Source organism: Choloepus didactylus, chromosome 3 (assembly GCF_015220235.1).
Source record: "Choloepus didactylus isolate mChoDid1 chromosome 3, mChoDid1.pri, whole genome shotgun sequence".
Classification (NCBI taxonomy): Eukaryota; Metazoa; Chordata; class Mammalia; order Pilosa; family Megalonychidae; genus Choloepus; species Choloepus didactylus.
The window spans coordinates 9,345,909-9,369,928 of NC_051309.1; the positions used below are offsets into that span (position 1 = coordinate 9,345,909).

Here is a 24,020-nt window from a genome sequence, read left to right on the forward strand (position 1 = left end):
TTGACATAACTGCAGATCCTGAAGAAATTAAAAAAATTATAAGAGGATACTATGAACAACTGTATGGCAACAAACTGGATAATGTAGAGGAAATGGAAATGGACAATTTCCTGGAAACATGAACAACCTAGACTGACCAGAGAAGAAATAGAAGACCTCAACCAACCCATCACAAACAAAGAGATCCAATCAGTCATCAAAAATCTTCCCACAAATAAATGCCCAGAGCCAGATGGCTTCACAGGGGAATTCTACCAAACTTTCCAGAAAGAACTGACACCAATCTTACTCAAACTCTTTCAAAACATTGAAGAAAAGGGAACACTACCTAACTCATTTTATGAAGCTAACATCAATCTAATACCAAAACCAGGCAAAGATGCTACAGAAAAGGAAAACTACCGGCCAATCTCCCTAATGAATATAGATGCAAAAATCCTCAACAAAATACTTGCAAATCGAATCCAAAGACACATTAAAAAAATCATACACCATGACCAAGTGGGGTTTATTCCAGGCATGCAAGGATGGTTCAACATAAGAAAATCAATGACCAAGTGGGGTTTATTCCAGGCATGCAAGGATGGTTCAACATAAGAAAATCAATCAATGTATTACAACACATTAACAAGTCAAAAGGGAAAAATCAATTGATCATCTCAATAGATGCTGAAAAAGCATTTGACAAAATCCAACATCCCTTTTTGATAAAAACACTTCAAAAGGTAGGAATTGAAGGAAACTTCCTTAACATGATAAAGAGCATATATGAAAAACCCACAGCCAGCATAGTACTCAATGATGAGAGACTGAAAGCCTTCCCTCTAAGATCAGGAACAAGACAAGGATGCCCGCTATCACCACTGTTATTCAACATTGTGCTGGAAGTGCTAGCCAGGGCAATCCGGCAAGACAAAGAAATAAAAGGCATCCAAACTGGAAAAGAAGAAGTAAAACTGTCATTGTTTGCAGATGATATGATCTTATATCTAGAAAACCCTGAGAAATCGACGATACAGCTACTAGAGCTAATAAACAAATTTAGCAAAGTAGCAGGATACAAGGTTAATGCACATAAGTCAGTAATGTTTCTATATGCTAGAAATGAACAAACTGAAGAGACACTCAAGAAAAAGATACCATTTTCAATAGCAACTAAAAAAATCAAGTACCTAGGAATAAACTTAACCAAAGATGTAAAAGACCTATACAAAGAAAACTACGTAACTCTACTAAAAGAAATAGAAGGGGACCTTAAAAGATGGAAAAATATTCCATGTTTATGGATAGGAAGACTAAATGTCATTAAGATGTCAATTCTACCGAAACTCATCTACAGATTCAATGCAATCCCAATCAAAATTCCAACAACCTACTTTGCAGACTTGGAAAAGCTAGTCATCAAATTTATTTGGAAAGGGAAGATGCCTCGAATTGCTAAAGACACTCTAAAAAAGAAAAACGAAGTGGGAGGACTTACACTCCCTGACTTTGAAGCTTATTATAAAGCCACAGTTGCCAAAACAGCATGGTACTGGCACAAAGACAGACATATAGATCAATGGAATTGAATTGAGAATTCGGAGATAGACCCTCAGATCTATGGCCGACTGATCTTTGATAAGGCCCCCAAAGTCACTGAACTGAGTCATAATGGTCTTTTCAACAAATGGGGCTGGGAGAGTTGGATATCCATATCCAAAAGAATGAAAGAGGACCCCTACTTCACCCCCTACACAAAAATTAACTCAAAATGGACCAAAGATCTCAATATAAAAGAAAGTACCATAAAACTCCTAGAAGATAATGTAGGAAAACATCTTCAAGACCTTGTATTAGGCGGCCACTTCCTAGACTTTACACCCAAAGCACAAGCAACAAAAGAGAAAATAGATAAATGGGAACTCCTCAAGCTTAGAAGTTTCTGCACCTCAAAGGAATTTCTCAAAAAGGTAAAGAGGCAGCCAACTCAATGGGAAAAAATTTTTGGTAACCATGTATGTAACAAAAGACTGATATCTTGCATATATAAAGAAATCCTACAACTCAATGACAATAGTACAGTCGGCCCAATTATAAAATGGGCAAAAGATACGAAAAGACAGTTCTCTGAAGAGGAAGTACAAATGGCCAAGAAACACATGAAAAAATGTTCAGCTTCACTAGCTATTAGAGAGATGCAAATTAAGACCACAATGAGATACCATCTAACACTGGTTAGAATGGCTGCCATTAAACAAACAGGAAACTACAAATGCTGGAGGGGATGTGGAGAAAATGGAACTCTTATTCACTGTTGGTGGGACTGTATAATGGTTCAGCCACTCTGGAAGTCAGTCTGGCAGTTCCTTAGAAAACTAGATATAGAGTTACCATTCGACCCAGCGATTGCACTTCTCGGTATATACCCGGAAGATCGGAAAGCAGTGACACGAACAGATATCTGCACGCCAATGTTCATAGCAGCATTATTCACAATTGCCAAAAGATGGAAACAACCCAAATGTCCTTCAACAGATGAGTGGATAAATAAAATGTGGTATATACACACGATGGAATACTACGCGTCAGTAAGAAGGAATGATCTCGTGAAACATATGACAACATGGATGAACCTTGAAGACATAATGCTAAGCGAAATAAGCCAGGCACAAAAAGAGAAATAGTATATGCTACCACTAATGTGAACTTTGAAAAATATAAAACAAATGGCTTATAATGTAGAATGTAGGGGAACTAGCAATAGAGAGCAATTAAGGAAGGGGGAACAATAATCCAAGAAGAACAGATAAGCTATTTAACGTTCTGGGGATGCCCAGGAATGACTATGGTCTGTTAATTTCTGATGGATATAGTAGGAGCAAGTTCACAGAAATGTTGCTCTATTAGGTAACTTTCGTGGGGTAAAGTAGGAACATGTTGGAAGTTAAGCAGTTATCTTAGGTTAGTTGTCTTTTTCTTACTCCCTTGTTATGGTCTCTTTAAAATGTTCTTTTATTGTATGTTTGTTTTCTTTTTAACCTTTTTTTTCATACGGTTGATTTAAAAAAGAAGGGAAAGTTAAAAAAAACAAAAAAACAAAAAAACAAAAACAAGGAAAAAAAAAAAGATGTAGTGCCCCCTTGAGGAGCCTGTGGAGAATGCAGGGGTATTCGCCTACCCCACCTCCATGGTTGCTAACATGACCACAGACATAGGGGACTGGTGGTTTGATGGGTTGAGCCCTCTACCACAGGTTTTACCCTTGGGAAGACGGTTGCTGCAAAGGAGAGGCTAGGCCTCCCTATGGTTGTGCCTAAGAGCCTCCTCCCGAATGCCTCTTTGTTGCTCAGATGTGGCCCTCTCTCTCTGGCTAAGCCAACTTGAAAGGTGAAATCACTGCCCTCCCCCCTACGTGGGATCAGACACCCAGGGGAGTGAATCTCCCTGGCAACGTGGAATATGACTCCCGGGGAGGAATGTAGACCTGGCATCATGGGACGGAGAACATCTTCTTGACCAAAAGGGGGTTGTGAAAGGAAATGAAATAAGCTTCAGTGGCAGAGAGAATCCAAAAGGAGCCGAGAGGTCACTCTGGTGGGCACTCTTACGCACACTTTAGACAACCCTTTTTAGGTTCTAATGAATTGGGGTAGCTGGTGGTGGATACCTGAAACTATCAAACTACAACCCAGAACCCATGAATCTCGAAGACAGTTGTATAAAAATGTGGCTTATGAGAGGAGACAGTGGGATTGGGGGCGGGGCATAGGGATCACACTCCCCTTTGTCTAGTTTGTGGATGGATGAGTAGAAAGGTAGAGGAAGGAAACAAACAAACAAACAGACAGACAAGGGCGCCCAGTGTTCTTTTTTACTTTAGTTGCTCTTTTTCACTTTAATTATTATTCTGGTTATTTTTGTGTGTGTGGTAATGAGGGTGTCAGGGATTGATTTTGGTAATGAATGCAGAACTATGTAACGGTACTGTGAACAGTCAAATGTACGATTTGTTTTGTATGACTGCATGGTATGTGAATATATTTCAATGAAATGAAAAAAAAAATATATACCACTAATGCAATAAAGCTTCTGTGGAGTTGTAAGAAAAACAAATCCAAAACCAACCAAACAAAAATACCATAAGCCAATAAATTCCCACTGTTTAAGTCAAGCTGTTGCATGGTATTTGCATTAACAATGAGGAAACAAGGCCAAAGCCCAGCTTTTTTTTCCGTTTTTAGAAAAATAACATGAGATTCCCATTGAGAGAGGGGTGAAATCTGCTTTATCAATCACCCCTTAGGGGGCTGCAGAATCAGAGGAGACCCCACGGGAAAGAGTGCCCTTGCCAGTCATACCTGAAGGAAGGGGAAGAGGAGCCCGACAGCAAAGTTGGAGAGCCAGTTGACCGTGCCGGCGACAAGGAAGGCTGCTGGCCGCTGTGACTGCTGGAAGACTTCACCGGTCAAGATGAACGGGATGCCACCTGCGATGTCAGAGCCAAGCAAGGCGTTAACCACCCTCAGAAGGTCATACCACCAGTGTCATCCCCATGTGCAGGCTTGGTGTGCTGGTTTGAATCTATTATGTACCCCAGAAAAGCCATGTCCTTTTAATCCAATCTCATGGGGGCAGATCTATTGTGGGGGGACCTTCTGATTAGGTTGTTTCCATGGAGCTGTAACCCCACCCATTCAAGGTGGGTATTCTAGTTTGCTAATGCTGCCAGAATGCAAAACACCAGAAATGGTTTGGCTTTTATAAAAGGGGGTTATTTGGTTACACAGTTACAGTCTTAAGGCCATAAAGTGTCCAAGGTAAGGCATCAACAATAACATACCTTCACTGGAGAAAGGTCACTGGCATCCAGAAAACTTCTGTTAGCTGGGAAGGCATGTGGCTGGCATCTGCTTGCTCCCAGGTTGCGTTTCAAAATGGCAATCTCCAAAATGTCTGCATCAGCTTCCAATGGCTGCCTTCAATATGTCTGTCTCAATTACAGCTAGCTGTGAGCTCCGTCTGTCTGAGCTTTTATAGAGCTCTGGTGAACCAATCAAGGCCCACACCTCCATGGAAATCATCCAATCAGAGTTATCACCTGCAGTTGGGTAGGTCACATCTCCATGGACACAACCTTATCCAAAGTTTCCAACTTAATCAACACTAATATGTCTGCCCCTGAAAGAATGCACTAAAGAATATGGCTTTTTCTGGGGGACATAATATATACAAACTGGCACAGTGGGTCTTAATCTCCTTGCTGGGGTCCTTTATGAGAGGATAAAAGGCAGAGACATTTTGAAGAGAGCTCAGCGAGCTTAGAAAGAAAACACCCTGGGAGAAGCAAGAAGGACCCACAAGAGAAGCAGAGACAGAAGCCCAGAGACCTTTTGGGGAAAGCCACAGAAACCAGAAGCTCGACCCAGGAGAGAAGTTTCAGCAGAGCCAGCCATGTACCTTCCCATGTGACGGAGAAACTCCGGATGCCATCGGCTTTTTCTCAGAGAAGGTATCTACCTCTTGATACCTTAATTGGGACATTTTCATGGCCTTAGAACTGTAAATTTGTGAACTAATAAACCCCCATTGTAAAAGCCAATCCATTTCTGGTATACTGCATCGTGGCAGCTTTAGCAAACCAGAACACCTGGTGTGCCAATTTGGATGTATTATGGCCCCCAAAATGCCATTATCTTTGAAGCAATCTTGTGGGGGCAGATGCATTAGTGTTGATGAGGTTGGAATCCTTGGATTGGGTGTTTCCATGGAGATGTGACTCAATCAACTATGGGCGAGACTTTCATTGGATTATTCCCATAGAGGTGTTTCCCCACCCATTCAGGGTGGTCTTTATTGGATCACTGGAGTACTTTAAAAAGGGCCACACGGGCCCAGACACAGAGCAACTGTGAGTGACATTTTGGAGAGCACCTGAGAGTGATATTTTGAAGAGGAGCTACAGCCACAGGGGATACTTGGAAGAATGTACAGGTGCTGAGAGAGGAGCTGGAGCACAACCTGGGATCAGCAGACCCCAGCCACATGTCTTCCTAGCTAAAGAGGTTTTCCGGACACCATCAGCCTTCTTTCGGTGAAGGTATACTTGTTGACGCCATAGCTTAGACACTTTTATGGCCTTAAGGCTATAACTTTGTAATCAAACAAACCCCCTTTATAAAAGTCAATCCATTTCTGGTATTTTGCAGAATGGGAAGCATTAGCTAACCGAATGCTTGGCGAGCAGCCTGTGTGGCAGGAGACTTCTCTAGTGATAAGAGCCAGGTCTACCTGTTTGAGTGACAACATTGGGAGTGGGTGCTGGAGTTAGATAGCCCTTAACTCCTAAATGTATAGAAACTATTTTTCTGATGTGACCCATCCAAATGAAGATTCATTTCCTCTAGGCTCCCCAAATGCCCTCTACAAATTGAATACTGTAAGTATAAATTTGATTTAGAAGGCAGTGGACATTTATGTTAAGTGTCAGAAATGTTCACCATTAAATCTGCAGAATGACTGATTTAGGAGGTACTGTATACCATGATCCCTGGGTAAGCCAACAGAGGCCCAGAGGAGTTTCAAGGTTTGCTCAAAGTTACCCAGCTTGTGAACCAGAACTCAAGTTCAGGACTCTGGCACCAAATCTCAGGATTTTTCTGCTAATCCTTAGATGAGAGAAGATGGAAATCCTTGCCTCAGTCGCCATCTGCTTGTCCGCCTTGACTCTCCCAGTGCTGAATCCACCCTGGCCACCCATATCATTGCCATTCGGGTGGGACAATTCCTTATTTTACAAGACCGTCCTGTGCAATTGCAGGATGCTTATCACTCCGGCCGGCCTCCTGCTGCTAGGCATGCCCCCAGTCACCATGACAACCAAGATTGCCGCCACAGATTTCCAAATGCCCTTGGGGGTACCACGCCTGGCCTAAATCCTCCCCTTCCCGTGTGCCCTGTTCGCATGCCCAGACCCAGGACCTGGGGCTCAGCATGACTGCGAGTTCCTGTTTGTGTGTTCATCCCCACTTCCCCAGCCAGAGGCACCACTCTGCCAATCAGACCACACCTTGGTGCTCCACAGACAAGGCAGTGTGGGCAGCGGAAGGGGGCTTGATGAGGAACCTTTACCAAACTCTGGGGTGACACAGTTTGAGAACCACTAGACTGCCGCCATTCACTCCTTCACCTCTCGGTGATTATTGACTGTGCTGGGGTTGGTCACCAGCAGTGGACGAGAGTGACGATGTCCCTGCTCTCACGGGACTCCCTTGTCTGATGGAGAGGCAAGATGACTTATTTATTTAAAAAAACAAACACAAAAAAAGCAAGTGAATAATAAATAAAATACTTACAAAAGGGGATAAGCACCCTGCAGGAAGTGCAAAGGGCAACGGGAGGCTATTTTAACAGTGGTGGGGGAGGGCTCTCTGTGGGGTGATCCGAGAAGATCCTGTCAGATGGGGGGATTGGAGGGCAGAGGTCCTGGGGTGAAAGGCACTGGGTCAAAGTTCAGAACAGACGCCCATGTGGCGGAACACCTGGGGGAGGGTAGAGAGGAATGGGGGGAGGTGGCAAAGGTGAGCAGGGCCAACTAATCGGCCTTTTTTTTAGGTCAAGGGGAGAGGTTTGTCAGTGAAGAAAACCACTGAGGGGTTTTAAGCAGGGGCTGATGTGATCAGTTTGCATTTTGCAGATATTACCCTGGATTGGCAAAAGGAATGGAGGGTGGTATGAGTGGACGCAGGAGGCTCTTGGGGCAAACCAGGAGGTGACACTTGTCTGGGTTAGGATGGTGGCAGCGGGGATAGAAGGAAGGGGCTTGATTCAGAGACTCTCCACCCCATGGAGGCAAAGTTTCCGTGTGAACATTGCGTATAACCCCAATTACACAGCCTCAAGACACCGGTCCAGATAACCCAACCCAGCAACCCAGCGTCACAGAGCCACAGGGCCAGGACCAACTCAGGTCTGACTCTTCCAGAATTTTCAACGATACTGTGCTGGTTTGAATGTATTATGTCCCCCAGAAAGAGCCATATTCTTTGATGCAATCTTGTGGGGCAGGCATATTAGTAGGGATTAAGTTAGAACGTTTGGATTAGGTTGTTTGCATGGAAATGCACCCCACCCAAATGTAGGGGATAACTGATGAGATATTTCCATGGAGGCATGGCCCCACCCATTCAGGGTGGGCCTTGATCAGTGGAGCCATATAAATGAGCTGAGGGGCAGAGGGAACTCAGTGCAGCTGGGAGTGTCAAATTTGAAGAGGAGCTAAAGCCAAGAGGGACACTTTGAAGAAAGCACAGGAACTGCAGATGAGAGACAGTTTGAAGATGGCTGTTGAAAACAGACTCGCTCCGCAGAAGCTAAGAGAGGACAAATACCCCAAGTCCAACTAAGAGTGACATTTTTGAGGAACTGCAGCCTAGAGAGGAATGTCCTGGGAGAAAGCCATTTTTGAAACCAGAACTTTGGAGCAGACGCCAGTCACATGACTTCCCAGCTAACAGAGGTTTTCTGGACACCACTGGCCATCCTCCAGTGAAGGTACCTGATTGCTGATGACTTACCTTGGACACTTTATGGTCTTAAGACTGTAACTGTGTAACCAAATAAACCCCCTTTTATAAAAGCCAATCCGTCTCTGGTGTTTTGCATTCTGGCAGCATTAGTAAACTAAAACAGTTACCACCTCACTATGATGCAAGCAAGCCTTGGTCTCCAACAAATTAGAAAACGACCCAGGATGGATCGTCCCCTCACACTCCAGTAGACTGTGAGCCCCCCAGGGAAGGCTCCTTCTCCATTTGCCAGCATCTCTGACAGACAGTGGATAACCAATATTTACCTACTTGAATTAAAAGCTCAAATTCTGATTTTGAGATTTCCTATGCTGTTACTACAAAGAAAGCAGACTCACCGTATCTTAAAGACAGCTATCCAAATGTGTGAGAACATTGGTTACACATTGAAATGTGATAAAACCAGCCTTCAGGTCTATATAGCACGGAGTATTTCATTGTCAGAAAGAGTTGCCATCATGCACCCAGATCGTCCTGGAGCTAACACTACCGGGAAACTTACCACGTGTCCCAGGGCATCAGCTCACAGCTATTCTGCAGTCTGAATGGGGCTGAGAGCCAGGGTTTTGCCTTCCCTGACTTCCCTAGCTGTGTTTTTTGGAAGCATCTGTGGATAGCTCAGTTGGTGCTTCCCATGCTGGCACAGTCAGCTTACATCGTAGTTGAACATGGACAAATCTGCCTCCCCTGCACCCTGCGCTTCTCTTTGTGGCTTCAGAGCTACGATCATGTTTTGCTTACTGGTTACGGCCCCGATCTTAGTATACACACTGTAAATGTATTCAGGATCAATGAAAGAATGAATAAAGCATCCTGGATTCACGGTATATGTATACCAGGTATTCAGGCCACACTCAATGGCAAATACAAACTCAGCCTGTGTGGCTCCAGACTGAGTCTTAATCACTGCACTGTACCGCAAGCAAGTCTACGACACTAGCAATCTTTAATGTACCTGGAAAGAACTTAACAATCTAATTGTTTTAGATGAATGTTCTCCCAAATCCTGGAATTCATTTGTATGTGTATTGTCTGAAGGGATTCTGGCCTGATTTCCTGAGAGTTCTCATGGTCTGCCTCTTCAAATCCAGCGTAAGATGAGAAAAAAATGAAATTTGATATGGAAATAGAATGGATTTCTGGTAAGTCTTTTTTTTTTTTTTCTTTTTTTTTCCAAAATGAAAATAGTTTGGGTATATCTTTTAGATTATCATAAGTAATATCTGTTCCTTTTAAAGAATTACGAAAGCATGCAATACTAAAAGGTATAAGAAGAAAAAAGTTCTCCTTAATTTTCCACCCAGCAATGACCTCTCTTTGTATTTTGATAATTGACGTGAATGTTGCGATGAAGTCTGGGGCTAGTCTGATATTTCTTTTAGGTGGTTGAGTTTTTCTACCTAGAATCTCGAAAGAATCTTTCCTTTTCTTTGAAGTTCATTAACTTAATTATGCTGTATCTGGTGTTGATTGATCTCTCTGATACATTTTTATTAGAACATAGTGTTCTAATAAACAGTGTTGAGCTGCAGATCCACTCTTCATTTACTTCTTACGTTACACCTTTGAATACTTTCTCTGTTCTATGTGTTGGATTCTTTACTTTAGAGACATGATAATCCTTATGTCAGATCATCTTTGTCTTTCTTCCATAACTATTCCCTCTCCAATGACTTTATTCTGTTTTTTCTGCAAAGATTTTAAATGCTTTCGACAATCCCTCCCTTCCTTCTCCCCTCTCTCCCTCCCTTTTCGTTCCTCCTCCTTCTATTGCACCATGCTGGTGCAATCCCCGTAACATTGCTCCTTACTTTTCCTACATTTAAAGTGAGCCACTCCGTCAGATTTTCTTTTGGTCTGATGTGGTAGGTGATTCATCTTTGGTACCTTTTACTCTTCCTCTGGTTTGTATTTTCTTTTGAGCCACAGCTTGAGGACTGAGTATATATTGAGGGCAAAAATGCAGATGGGAGAGGCAGAAAACTTGGCTAGGACTGCTGACGGCCCTTTCTGGAGGGCCTGGGCTCTACCCTCCCTCTTTTGAGATTTTGTGGTGACATATACCATAACCCATTCCACCAAGTCAGGGCTATATTCTACTCCTCTGGGCTTCAACTGGTTTCCTCCAGTGATGGCAGAATCTTGGAAAATGGCAAGCCCTGGGGCCTTTGAGAGGGCTGCTGTAGGGGACATGTCTTCTTGACCTTTTCCCCTGGGCTGCAAACCCACCTCAATCTATTTTTCCCAAATAGAGATATCAGCAAGAGTTCTTAGAGGATTTTGAATTTTCTCTGGTCAGGACTGTTTCTGAAAATTGGTGACAGAATACATTGTACCAGAATATCAATGGCTGCCAATTTTCAAAGTCTACGGGATGTTTCCTTGTTTATTGCTGCTAGCCTATTTTTTTTTAATCTGTGTAAAGGTTTGTCTTGCTATCATTTAAATATTTTTTCTTTGCTGAACATATTGTTAGGAATTTTTGGAAGGGAGATTCTATAACAAGGCTGTACATGCCCATCTTTAATTAAAACCCCTTTATAATTAGATTTTGAAAGGTAAAGTATTGGCGTTTTCTTGTGGTAGATGTGCAGGCATTGCTTATCTTAAAATGATATGTTTCCGAATTAAAAGGCAGTTGAAAACAATTCAATCTAGTAATGGCATTTGACAAAGGAATGCCTTCTTTAAAATTCTCTGGCTTTGAGCCACATTATTTTTCTGGGCATTATTATTTGCAAAGAGATTTTGCAAGCCTTATCTCACTGAATCCTTCTTTATGACAAATAATTCATGACAAATCAATTATTATTGCAGTTGAGGAAACCAAGATTCCAGGACATGGAGAAACTTGCCTGAGTTACAAGTTCCACATGTAAACTGAAGAGAAGCGGCACAAAGTAGGATGTGCTGACTCCAGATTCTGTGTTCTTTTGACTACGCCTCTCATTCACGAGGACATAAAGATGGGGATGGTGCTGTGCTGTTGTCGTTTATTCCACCCTGTCTTCAGTAGCCCCTGAGCAGGGTTCTCTTCATATCACGGTACTTATAACATAGTGTAAACTTAGAAAACAACCCCTATTTTAGTTTCCTTGGCTGCTCAAGCAAATACCATGCAACAGGTTGGCTTAAACAATGGGATTTTACTAGGTCACAGTTTTGAGGCTGGGAAAATGTCCAAATCCAAGCATCATCAAAGCAATGCTTTCTTTCTGAAGACTGGCATTCTGGAGCTGGCTGCTGGTGATCCTTGGTCCTTGGCTCTTTTGCCACAGGGCAATGCACATGGTGGCCTTTCCTGGCCTCTTCTTCTCTTCTGGGTTCTACTGACTTTCAGTTTCTTGCTTCTTGTGGCTTTCTTTCTCTATCTGAATTTCATTCTGTTTATAAAGGACTCCAATGATAAGATTAAGACCCATCCTGATTGAGGTGGGCCACACCTTAACTGAAGTAACCTTATCAAAAGGTCCTCCTCACAATGGGTTCACACCCACAGGAATGGATTAAGAACATAATTCTCTGAGGTACATACAGTTCCAAATCACCACAATCCCCATATGAATTTACCTCTTGGTAAACTTATTTTGTTATCTTATTTGATTCTTATTTGTTCCCTTATTTGGTTATCTTATTCTGGGTTCCCCCAGAAGCAGACCCCAACAAATAGTTTACGTGTGAGTGGATCCTAGGAAACACTGGTCAGGACGTGGAGAAGTGAAGAAAGTGAATAAATACATTATTAAGGAAGTTACCACTGCGGGTAACCAGAGCTTAATCTCACTGAGGAACTTCGAGAAACCATGTGGAACACACACTTCAGAATCATCCCATCTGAGGGCTCAGAGGGCTGGGGTGTTTATCCACCAATACTGTCAGTCATTGGCTGAGGGCTGCTCTTTGGGTAGCACTTCTGGCTACCTTGCTGGCTGGCTAGAAATTCTGGCAAGAGCCAATATTGATATATGAAAGCCTCAGTTCCGGCTTTGAAGACCTCCAGCTGACTGGATGAGATTACCCACATTGCTGAGGGCATGCTCCTTGATTGATTATAGATGCAACTAGCTGATTGTAGATGCAACTAGCTGATTATAGATGCAAATTCCATCTATGAAATGCCTTTATATTAACAAGTAGGCAAGTGTGTGACCAAACAACTTAATACCATAACCTAGTCAAGCTCACAGATGAAATTAACCATCACAAATATGTCTTAGACCTTGTTGATCTTGAGCAAGGAAGAATTACAGATTATCAGGAGTCATTGTTCTGGATGGAAAGAGAACAGGCAGTTTTCTTGTTTTATATCTAGAGCTACTTCAAAAGTCAGAGCCAGAAAGTACCTTAGGGACCACCTAGTCCAACCCCATCCCCACTTTTCTGATGGGGAAAGAGAGACCAGAGAACTAAAGTGAGACTCCCTATATTTCAGAAGAGTTGAAGCTGGGGCTTCTAAATTTCTGAACTAGCCTATCATCTTTACTCAGGTCCTCCTTGGGAGTTCCCAGCTCCTGCCCTTGCTCAGAAAGTTCCCACTGCTGGACATGCTTCGCCAGGCTTTGGACAGACTTGAGGGCACACAAGGATTTCAGTAATTTACTCAGCACAGGGCTTGTCTCATGGTATGTGATAAAGAAACAACAGTTCCTCTCTCCCCTTCCTCACTGTCCAACTGCTGACCAGGCCAGGAATCAGGAAATGTCCCTCTGGCCAGGCCTCTGGTCTCTTCCCCATGCAGCATGTTTCCTAAAGAAATGGAAGGAGACTCTCCATAAGGAAGACATGAGGCTCCAGTGGAAGCTTAAGAGGGGTTGGGGGGGACAGAGGATGGTTGTATTTAATTAGATAGAAAGGGGAGATTCCTTCACCCCAATCTTATTCTATATCTCTGCCTCATTATTTTTATTTATTTATTCTTTTGTTTGTTTATTGTGCTCTTTGAGGGTGGGCATCATGTCTCTTTTGCTCACTGTTGCTTTCCTGTACGAAATTGTGCCTGTCCCATAGTGGCTGCTCAGTGGACAGTTGTTGAGAGGATGAATAAATAGGAAATGATGACATGGCAGTTACAGAGATCTTCTAAGGATGAGTGGATGTTCATTATGTGCTCAAGGGGATGAGCGCCAGCCAGGCTGAGGGCCCAGCACGGACCAGCGGTAGGTTTGAAGGATGACTGGTGGAAACGCAGGTTGTGGGGGAGGATGGGGAGAGCAGAAGCATCATCCGTGGAGCTCGGCAGAGCGGATCATAGAGCTTCTGGATGCCCATGCTGGGAGGTTAGGAGTTCGTGAGAAGCAGCAGAACAGCTGAAAGGTTTTAGCAGGAGGAAGATATGACCTACACATGAGCCGATCTGTGGTTTAGAAAGCTCTCTCGATGCAGGGTGGAGCATGGGGCAGTGGAGGGAGAATGTGGAAACAAGAGACTATTTAGGAGACTGTCATTAAGAACATCGGGAAAAAACTGGGAGAAAACACTTCATGCTTCTCATTGTCATTAACAACCATACCCTGTGATTCTAACTTGCTGTGCACAGGATTAATCATCTGACTTAGCTATTTTTTTTCTTGAACTCTACTCCACCGAAACACAAAGTAATTCTCTCTCTTGACTACTAGTTAGTATGTTTTGATGTAGACTGGATTCCAGTGGAATGTCTTTAATCTGTGCTTTTAAAGTGAATTTTTAGGTTTGAGCATCTCCATACCAGAATTCTGGGGAGAGGGAGTTTTGAAGAGTCTCAGGAACAAGTAGGTCATGTCAGGCCAGCGGACTCAGCCAATTCTAATTAAAAATAAGGAGCTGCCACATCCTAACTAGTGTGGACGGCTCATTAGCATGTAAGAAAATGGAATTAAAATCTATCAGAACAAAGCCAGCTGTGATGTTTTCTGTTGGGTGAGTTAACCTTAACTAAATGGGCTGTGACTTAGCTTGGCTCAGATGCTTATACTTCAAGAAAGACAGAAGTTGGAGCTCTTGCTAGTGAGCTCTCGTTGGCACTTGCATACACTTCCTTCACTGGATGAGCGCTGCGGGTGTGTTGAAACAGACAGATAAGTAAGGGTTGATTTCTTGGGTGCTGCAGTTACCAAGCAGCTTGGAATAAGGTCAAGGACTCTGGGACACAGTGCAGTACCTGGGTTCCCATTCAACTCTGCAAATGAACTTCAATTTTCTGTCTGCACCCTGGATTTCCCAGCAGAAGAAGGAATGGTTTTTTTTTTTTTTTTTTTTTTAAATACATTTGGTGAATTACAGTCACTGAGTTCCTGCTCTGAGCTGGCGCCTTGCTAGGCACTGGGGCTAAAGCCCCGCATGAGACGCAGCCCCTGGGCGAGACAGTATCTAAAACCCTTGAGTTCAGTTCTTGTTCTCTGGCCTAAGACCCGAGACTGCTGAGCAGATGCTGTCGAAGCTCCACCCTTTTTCCACCCTCACCTTTCAGTACAGCTGGCCGGACATCCAACGGCCAGCCCCGCGTCCCTGGCAGAGGGCTTTCTCCGGCTGCTGCAAGTGAGAAGGGCCGGGCGGCTGCCACCCCCTCCCCCAGGACTGACTGAAGAGAGCTGGTGCATAAATACTTCCAGGGAGGTGACTCCGTTTCCCTGAGAGCCTCAGCAGGATTAAGCCCCAGCTGCCCACAGCTGTCACTTGCTCCCACAATGCACCGTCCATTGGTTGCCTTTCCTTTCCCATTTTGCAGATGAGGAAACTGAGGCACAGAGGGTGAGGAGACTTGCCCAAGGTCATTCACTGAATAGGTGCCTGGGGTAGGATTCAGGCGTGGTCTTTCTACCATGCAGGCTACGAGCGGGGCAGCACAGAGAACGAAACCCACGATGCAGATGATGGACGCGGGGCACCCGAGATGGTTGGCATTGACAGCGCACGGGAAGTTTCCATTTCGGTGCAGCTGCAACCTCACCAGCCTTCGTGGCTTTTCCTGAGTTTCTCTCAGAGGAAAAGTAAGCTCATTTTTTCCTTCCTAGGTGTCTTCTTCAAACGTATGCTGCCTCCAACTGGTGTTGCAGCTGCAGGTGTTAACACTGAGCTAAAAGCTCCCCCTGGACGTCAGGGCGTGTTCTCTGCAGAGCCAGCGGCCCCAGCTGCGCTTCCATTCCTGAGTTTTATGCAACAGCACAGCTGAACCATTTCCAGATCAAAAGCCTGAGCGCCCTGCGGGCTCTGCTCAGCTCCGGGCCCCTGAGAGTGGGAGGAGCAGAACCCAGCTGGGCAGACAGTGGCTCAGCCTAGCTCGTTTCCACAGCCTGGGGTTCTCCTGGACAAGGGAACTTTCTCTTTCCCAGAAAGGGCAGAGCTGCTGCAGAGCAGGGAGGGCTGCCTGCAGCTCCCGATGGCACCTGCCTTCTCTCAGGCCCCCTGGACTGCACCAAGGGGTCTCCTCCTCGGGAAGTTTCTCTCTCTCCTTCTCCTCCCACCTAGTTTCCCTGGAAACTCCCCCTCCCCTTTTAAAATTCACGGCCCTCCACTGCCTTTTCTCTGCCTCCTGGGCTGTTAGGAGTTCCCTGTGTGTCCACAGCCCCTGCCTGTCTCTCTGCCACAGCCCCCCAAATGCTATGGGGCACCATCTGTCTCCCCATGCTGTGAGGGATGAGGTGACAGGCCTGGCCCAGAAGAGGTGCTGTGTGTTTGTGTGTGTGTGTGGGAGGCGGGGGCGTTGAGCAAAGGTGGGAATGATGACTAAATCAGTACGTGAACAAATGAACAAGGGTATCCAGAAATGAATGCATGACTGACCCAGTGAATGAATGAACAGGTGAAGGAACATAAGAAACGCTGATCTGAAAGCCTGGATTCTCCAGGACAGAGCTGGATTTGAACCTGGCTCCAAGCCCCTCCTTCATTTTGTCCCTTTAGGAGTTACACTGTCCCTTCCTGGATCATGCCATTCCCAGCACCGCTGGACGGCAGGCCATCCTGACTCCTTTCTGCACAATCCCATCGACAAGGTCCGAGAAGTGGCCCTCACAGTTGATTCACCCCAAGTGATGGGAAACTCACTCCCTCACAAGAGAGCCTGGTGTTCGACAGAGCCCAAATCTGAGTCCCGATCATCCCCTAAGCCCCAGTTCAGACATCATTCCCCAACGAGGTCCCCCTAAGCCCAAGGCTGGCATGTGCTCCTGGAGAGCTTCAATTATACCCTGAGCTCCCCTCTCACGCACTGCACCTCACGCAGGGCATTTGCACTTGCTGTCCCCTCTGCTTGGAATGCCCATCAGCATTCTGCCTCCCTCTCTTCTCCCAGATCTCTGCTCAATTATCACCTCCTTAGAGAAGCCCTCCCTGGCCACTTGTTTGAGATTGCATCTCCTCCATCATTCCCTTTCCTCTTATTTTGCTTGATTTTTCTCCAGAGCACTTATTGCTACCTTATATGGTATATTTACTTGTTGTAAGCCTCCTCCAACAGACTGTCAGCTCCTTGAGGGCATTGTTCCATGCCCTGCCCCAGTTTCTAGAACATTCCCTGGCACAGTCCGGGAGCTTAATAAATCTTAGTAAATGAAGAGATGAATGAATCAGTGAACTTGGCTTTTTCCTCCTCTAGGTGAGTCTTATTCATCTTTGCATCCTCTGGGCCTAGCAGAGAACCAGGTACACGGTAGGTGCTTAATAACTACTTGCTGAATGAATGATTGAAAATGTAGCCATGTCTCTCACATTTGAGGATGGATCCCATATATTACCCCTCTGCATAAAGTTCCCAGTGGCTTTCCACTGCATTGAAAACAAAATTCAAACCCCTTACCATGGAGTCAGGCATCACCAGCCCCTGCCATGCCTCCAACTTCATTTTTTCCTACCTCTTGCTAACAACATCCCAGCCTTTCGTGAACCTCTCAAGCCAGTTCCTGCATCAGGAAGTCACTCAGATCCTCCAGGCCTGCTTCCTTCTCAGCTTCTGAGCCTTGCCACCAGTGCCAGCTCCGCAGAGAGGCCCTTCCTTTCCACACTCTCCTTCCATCTCTCTGGCCCCTTACCCTCTTTGTTTCCTTCTTAGCACTTGTCACTCAACTTAAAGCACTGATCAGTGTACTAGCAGGGACACTATAAATAGCATACGTGGTGGGCCAGCTTGTGGTCCGAGGCCACCACTGGAGTGTAAGGTCCACAAGAGCAAAGACCTTGCCCCTCTGTCATTTGCCAGTATCTCTGGCCTGAGCATCGTGCCTGGACCAATTGGATTAATACTTTTAAAGCACTGACTGCATTTATTCCTCCACTGTACTTATCCAGCAAATCCACATTGCACTTGATGGATCTATAATTATCGCTTTGTACATCTGTCTTCCTAATTAGATCATGAACTATTTCTGAATCCTCAGCAGGATGATCAGTACCTGGCACATAGTATGTCCTCAAAATTTTTGTTGATTGAATTTATTTGGGACATAACTGAGAATAAAGAAAAAAGAAAACACTGTGAACATCCAACATAGATTTCAGAAAACCTGCACACTAAACATGTGCATTATTTTCTTATATAGAGACCCTGGCCCTGCCTCCAGGCCCCCTTTAGACATAATTCTAACAAGCTTGTTGTTATGTCTTAGCCCCTATTTTATTTAAGTAAAGAAGTTGGGTGCTTAAAGGGAAACACCTCTGGAGTGAGAGAGGACATTTAAGTGGTCTCCTTGGCTGGGTCTGATAAATGAGACCTCACGATGGGTAGGAATTTCCATCAGAAGCTGCTACTGCCTTAGAAAAACAACCCCCAGCACATTCAGCCTGATGCTCTCTCAGAACCAATTTTTTCCCTGAAGACTTGTTTGTGTGATTTAATGAAGACTTTCAGGTCTCCAAAACTTGCTGTCAGCAGAAGTTGCCTTCTGCAAGAATTCCAGAACTGCAGGGCCAATGTGGAGGGGATTTGCCAGGAGGTAGAACTCTGCCCCACAAGGTATAACCCCATCATGGTCAGTTTTCTCAAGCACAAGCAGCTGACCCGCAACTTCAGAAAATCCTTATAATAGCTGCTATTTCCAGAGTACTTTCTAAGAGTTGGGACTCTGTTACCCACATTACAGAGATTCCTTTCAAACTCACGCCAACCCTGCATCAGCCTGATGCAATATGCCCTGACCTCATGCTGCAGATGGGACCTGGCTCAGACAGGCCCTAATCACATCACTGCTGGGTGGGGTCCTGGCCTTCAAGCCCAAGGTTGGGGAAAGTCCAAACCCCATCATTTCTCTCCTATACCTGGGAAGCTTCAAATAGAGGAAATGCCCTGTCCTATCCCCTCCTACAAACTTAGAGCATCAAGGATGCTGTGTGTGCAGAATAACTGCACCCCAAAAGCCCACATCCTAATCCTGTGACTGGGTCACATTACTTGGCAAAAGGGACCTTTCATATGTGGTGACGTTAAGGCTCTCAAGATGGGGAAATTATCCTAGATTACCTTGGAGTGCAGGGGTGGTGGAATATAATCATAAGAGCCCCTATAAAGGGGATGCAAGGGAGTCAAAGTCAGAAAAGGAAAGGAGACATGAGGGCAGAAGTGGAGTTTGGAGAGATACACGTTGAAGTGGAGGAAGTGGACACAAGCCAAGGAAGGCAGGTGGCTCTAGATGCTGGAAAGGCAAGGAAATGAATTCTACCCTAGAGCTCCAGGAGGAACACAGCCTGGCTGACCCATTTTAGACATTTGACCTCAGAACTGTCAGATAATAAATTTGTCTTGTTATAAGCCACTAAGTTTGTGGTATCTTATTACACCAGTAACAAGAAACTAATACAGATGCAGACATAATGCCTTAGAAAGGTCTTGGTTTGAAGTAAAAGATGTGTTTGAAAACTGCTTCTGTCCCTTCTGAGCTTTGAGAGCATGGGCACGGGCATTTGAGTGGCCCCCTGCTGTTTTAGCATATCCCCCATTTTGAGTCAAATCCCACAAGGTACAATATCCCAACATGGAGGACAATACCTCATGGATTTTATTTGCCTTTCCTTTTCCAATGTAAACACTTTGAGATACAATCATAGAACGTGGGTCCTTAGGGATCTTCTTGACTGAAATCAATTTTGTGTGGACATGGACTAGTGTTTACTGAGCATGTACTATGTGCCAGGCCCAGTTCTAGATGCTACGTAGGTTATCTCATCGAACTCTCCCAGCACACTGGTTCATGCCAAGTTCAATGGTGTGGAGCATAATGTGACAAAGAGTCTGGACATTGAAGCTGAGCCCTTCAGATCTGAATCCTGGATGTGCCATTCACTGGCTGAATGACCTTGGAGAAGCACCTAACCTCCGTGCCTCAGTTTCTTCATTTGTAAAATGGATAATAATCACAAAGGCTTTTGGTGAGAAATTACAAGAGTTATTACATGGAAGACGCGTAGTGCCCGACCCAGCAGGCATTCAATAAAACTGTCATTTAGATACAAAGAAAGGGATGCGGACAGGAGGAGGAGGAAAGAGAGAGAGGGAGAGAGTCGCCTCAAATCACATACACGTACGAGGAGGAGCCGGGTTGCTTTGGATCCCGACCCTGTGCTTATTGCAACTACCAGATTATGACAGTGGTTCCCAGCCAGGGGTGACTTTGCCCGCAGGACACATTGGACAACGTCTGGAGACATTTTGGGGGTCACAACCAAGTGGAGGTGCTACTCGCATCTAGTGCTTAGAGTTCAGGGACGATGCTCAGCCTCGTACAATGCACAGGACAGCCCCACAGCAAAGGAGTATCGGGTCCAAAACGCCAGGAGTGCTGAAGTCAAGAAACCCCATCCTAGAAACAAACTGGCATCATTAAATTACCACTCGCTCATCATCTCAGCAGGCTTGTGAAAACAACAACAACAAATTTCCATTAGACCATGTTTGTTTCTTTCTAGAACTCTTAATTTATAATTGACATTGATACAGAATATACTTAAATTTGCATCAATCAAGAGAAGAAGGCAAGGAAGGAAATTTTTGCTAACAAATCCTTGAGGTACATGTTGTTAGTCCCATTTTACAGATGAGGAAATACAGCTTGGTAGGTTAAGTGACTTTCCCAAGATATCACAAATAGAGGTGTAGTCGGGCTCTGACCCCAAGTCCCTGTGTTTCCCTGAGTGCCACGTGGCAGGGGTGAGGTCCTTGTTCTCTTTCCAGGTTACAAAGGAAGGGAGTGAGCTGGAGACGGTTTGTGTTAGACAGTCTTTGAAGATCTGCCTAGTGCTGGATTGAGGAAACAATGCAAGGTCTCACGGGGAGGCTGGTTTGCAGGAATCCCAGGGCCTGTGATTTGCCGTCTCAGCAAACAGAGCATTCCAAAGCCTATGGCTCCCGCATGGAAGGATGTGACTCAGAGAAATGAGGCATGGCCAGGTGCCTCACCTGGGACCCCGCTGCCTCCAGCTAGCGAGTCCAGTCTCCCACACTCATTCAGAACAGTGGAGAGGGATTTGGGGTGCAGGGGAAAGGGCCCCAGTCCTTTCTCTGATTCTGTGATGTTGGGGTCAAATCATGTCCCCTATAAAGACATGTTGAAGTCCCAAGCCCTGGTCCTGTGGGTGTGAGCTCATTTGTAACTAGGACCTTTGAAAATGTTATTAGTTAAGGTGTAGACAAACTAAATGAAGGTGGGCCTTAATCCAATAGGGCTCAAGTCCTTATAAGCAGAGGAAATTGGACACAGAAGGAGGAACCAGACAAGGAACATGAGGAGACAGACCATCGTGTGACAGAGACCAGCCAGCAAGCCACACCAGAATGCTACAGACTGGAGAAAGCACAGCCTTGCCAAAACCTTGATTTGGGACTTTTAACATCCCACACTGGGGGCCAATAAATTCCTGATGTTTAAGCTAATTTCTTGTGAAGTATTTATCATAGCAGCCCTGGAAAACTCAGACATGTGGTATGTGGGGCTAATTACTTACTCTTTGAGCCCCCGTTTTCTCATCTGTATATGGGTACTTTGTTTCAGTAGGACGATGGATGTGAAAGTGGCTGATAAACTCTAAAATCCTGCTTAGTGTCATTGTGTTGTTACTATTTATCATATTTATAATTGAAAAGCTTGTTTTAGAGCAGCTGTCCAAGGAAGAGAACATTCTGGCACACATCTCCTCCAATCCAATTCATTATCTACAAGCAGCCAAAGTGATCATTTGAAATGGAAATCAGATGAAGTCAGCTGTCTATTGAAGCTCTTTGATAGTTTCCCATTGCACTTGGAATCCGACAGCTAAACCAATGGTGCCCACCAAGCCCAGCACGGTGTGGCCACTTCCTACTCTCTAACTTCATCTCTGCTCTAGCCACACACACCCCATTGGACTTTCAGAACTGTGCTGTCCACTAGAGATGGCAGTCTCGAGTCACTTGTGGCTGTCGAGCACTTGAAATGTGACTAGACTGAATCGAGACTGTAAAGCATACACTACCCTCTGGATTTCAGAGACTTAGTATGGAAAAGGCATGCAGAATATTCAATATATAATCTTATGTAATGATTTTATGCTAAAATATTAATGCATTGGATATATTGGGTTGAATACAATATATTATTAAAAGTAATTTTACCTTTTTTACTTTTCTAATATGGCTACTAGAAAATGTATAATTGCATGGCTTCCACCTATGGCTTGCATTACACTCCCACTGGACAGTGATGCTCTAGAGCATGACAAGCAAGTCCTTGCCCGTGTTATGCCCTCTGCCTGGGAGATTTTCTTCTAGATGTCTGCATGGCTCAATTCTTGACTTCCGTGATCTTGGTTCAAACACCACCATCTCAAAGAGACTTATCCTGACAATCTTAGCTAAAACGTCATTCTTTATTTCCTTATCTTGTCCCCCGCCAGGACTAACGACTACCTAGCTGTCTATTTATATATTATGTGGTGTGCTGGTTTGAGTGTATTGTGTCCCCCAAATGCCATTATCTTTGTGGTCTTGTGTGGGGCAGAAGTTTTGGTGCTGGTTGGATTTGCTTGGAGTGTGCCCCACCCAGCTGTGGGAGATGATTTTGATGAGATGTTCCCATGGAGGCGTGGCCCTGCCCATTCAGGGTGGGCCCTTATCGGTGGAGCTATATAAATGAGCTGACTCGGGGGGAGGAAAGAGAGTGCAGCTGGGAGTGATGTTTTGAAGAGAAGCAAGCTTGCTAGAAAGGAACGTCCTGGGAGAAAGCCGTTTTGAGGCCGGAGCTTTGGAGCAGACGCCAGCTGCCTTCCTAGCTAACAGAGGTTTTCCGGAGGCCATTGGCCATCCTCCGGTGAAAGTACCCGATTGCTGAGGTGTTACCTTGGATGCTTTGTGACCTTAACACTGTAACTGTGTAGTGAAATAAACCCCTGTTTTATAAAAGCCTATCCATCTCTGGTGTTTTGCATTCCGCAGCATTAGCAAACTAGGACATGTGGTTATTGCCTAATTCCCAATCTAGAAGTATGAGCCCCAGAGGGTTTCTAGATCCTTTTTCCCAACATCTGACACAAAGCAGGCACAGAGTGGGCCCTCATTTATAGGTGTCAGGAATACAGAAAGGAGCAAAAACAGATACAGTCTGTTGGGGCTGGAGTAGACTTTATTATTCCTGACTCAAGTCTGTGGTCCCCTGAGAAGTGGGGTGCAGCTGAAGGAAGCTGGATGCTGGGCCTGGGAAGTCTAGAAAAATGCTGCCCCCATAATTAGGGTGATGTTGCTAATCATTTACTTGCCCTGAGGGAGGCGGGGTGAGGTGGGCCCCCCACAGCTGGCACCTATGGAGCTTGCTCCCTGTGCTGGCACATGGGCTGTATCCACCTTGTTTCCTGTGTGTTGTGGCATTTACTCCTCACAGACACCCATGGCCCATTTTACATGTAGGCAAACTGATGCAACAGGGTAAGAATGGACCAGGAGCTGTGCGGGAATTCACACCAGTGTGCAACCCACGGCCCACTGTCTTTCCCACTTTGTGTTGCTTTGCTGGGAAACATCATCTGTTGCTCCTCAAGGGTCCATTTTGGGTGCCTAAGATCCCCTTCTCCCAAAATGGGGTGATGAATGGAACTCTTTCATGTACTTTTTATCCACATGAATCTTACCTCCCTCAGACTGGCAGAAAAGAGAGGGATGGTGTGTGAATGCACTGGGCTGCTTTTCCGTGTTGGCAGTTTATTTTTGACATGTCAGAGAAGTGAATCCCTAACATGTAATTACATCTCACTTGGAAAAATGCAAATTAAAACAACGTTAATGCCAACCTCCCAGCCCCCTCAAGAGTTTGGCTATGAAAGCTGCATAAGAAGAAATGACGGTGGAAGTGGTGCTTTCTCCATGACCTGTTTCCAGCCCCCTTCTGATTTGCAGTCTTTGTGCCCATGTGGGTTTCTGAGATCTGTGTCTATGCATGGCACTGAGAATGGTGTTTCAAGAGCACTTTAAGCTGGGTGTGTAAATATATGGATGTGAGGAATGCAGGAGATGGAGAATCT

The 24,020-nt window shown here is 44.9% G+C and overlaps 1 protein-coding gene across 4 annotated transcripts in view; it reads right to left on the minus strand.

Moving 5' to 3' along the window:
• The window catches only part of SLC2A9 (solute carrier family 2 member 9), a 234,658-nt gene that overhangs the window by 23,426 nt on the left and 187,212 nt on the right, over positions 1-24,020 (minus strand). For 3 of the 4 annotated variants that reach the window (XR_005215825.1, XM_037829396.1, XM_037829395.1), the window contains exon 11: positions 4,341-4,468. The exons of the other annotated variant lie outside the window; for it this stretch is intronic. Coding sequence is in view for 2 of the 3 variants with exons in the window: in XM_037829396.1 (XP_037685324.1) it covers positions 4,341-4,468 (128 nt within the window). In the remaining variant the exon portion in view is untranslated. The remainder of the gene's footprint in view (positions 1-4,340; positions 4,469-24,020) is intronic. 4 annotated transcript variants of the gene reach the window in all.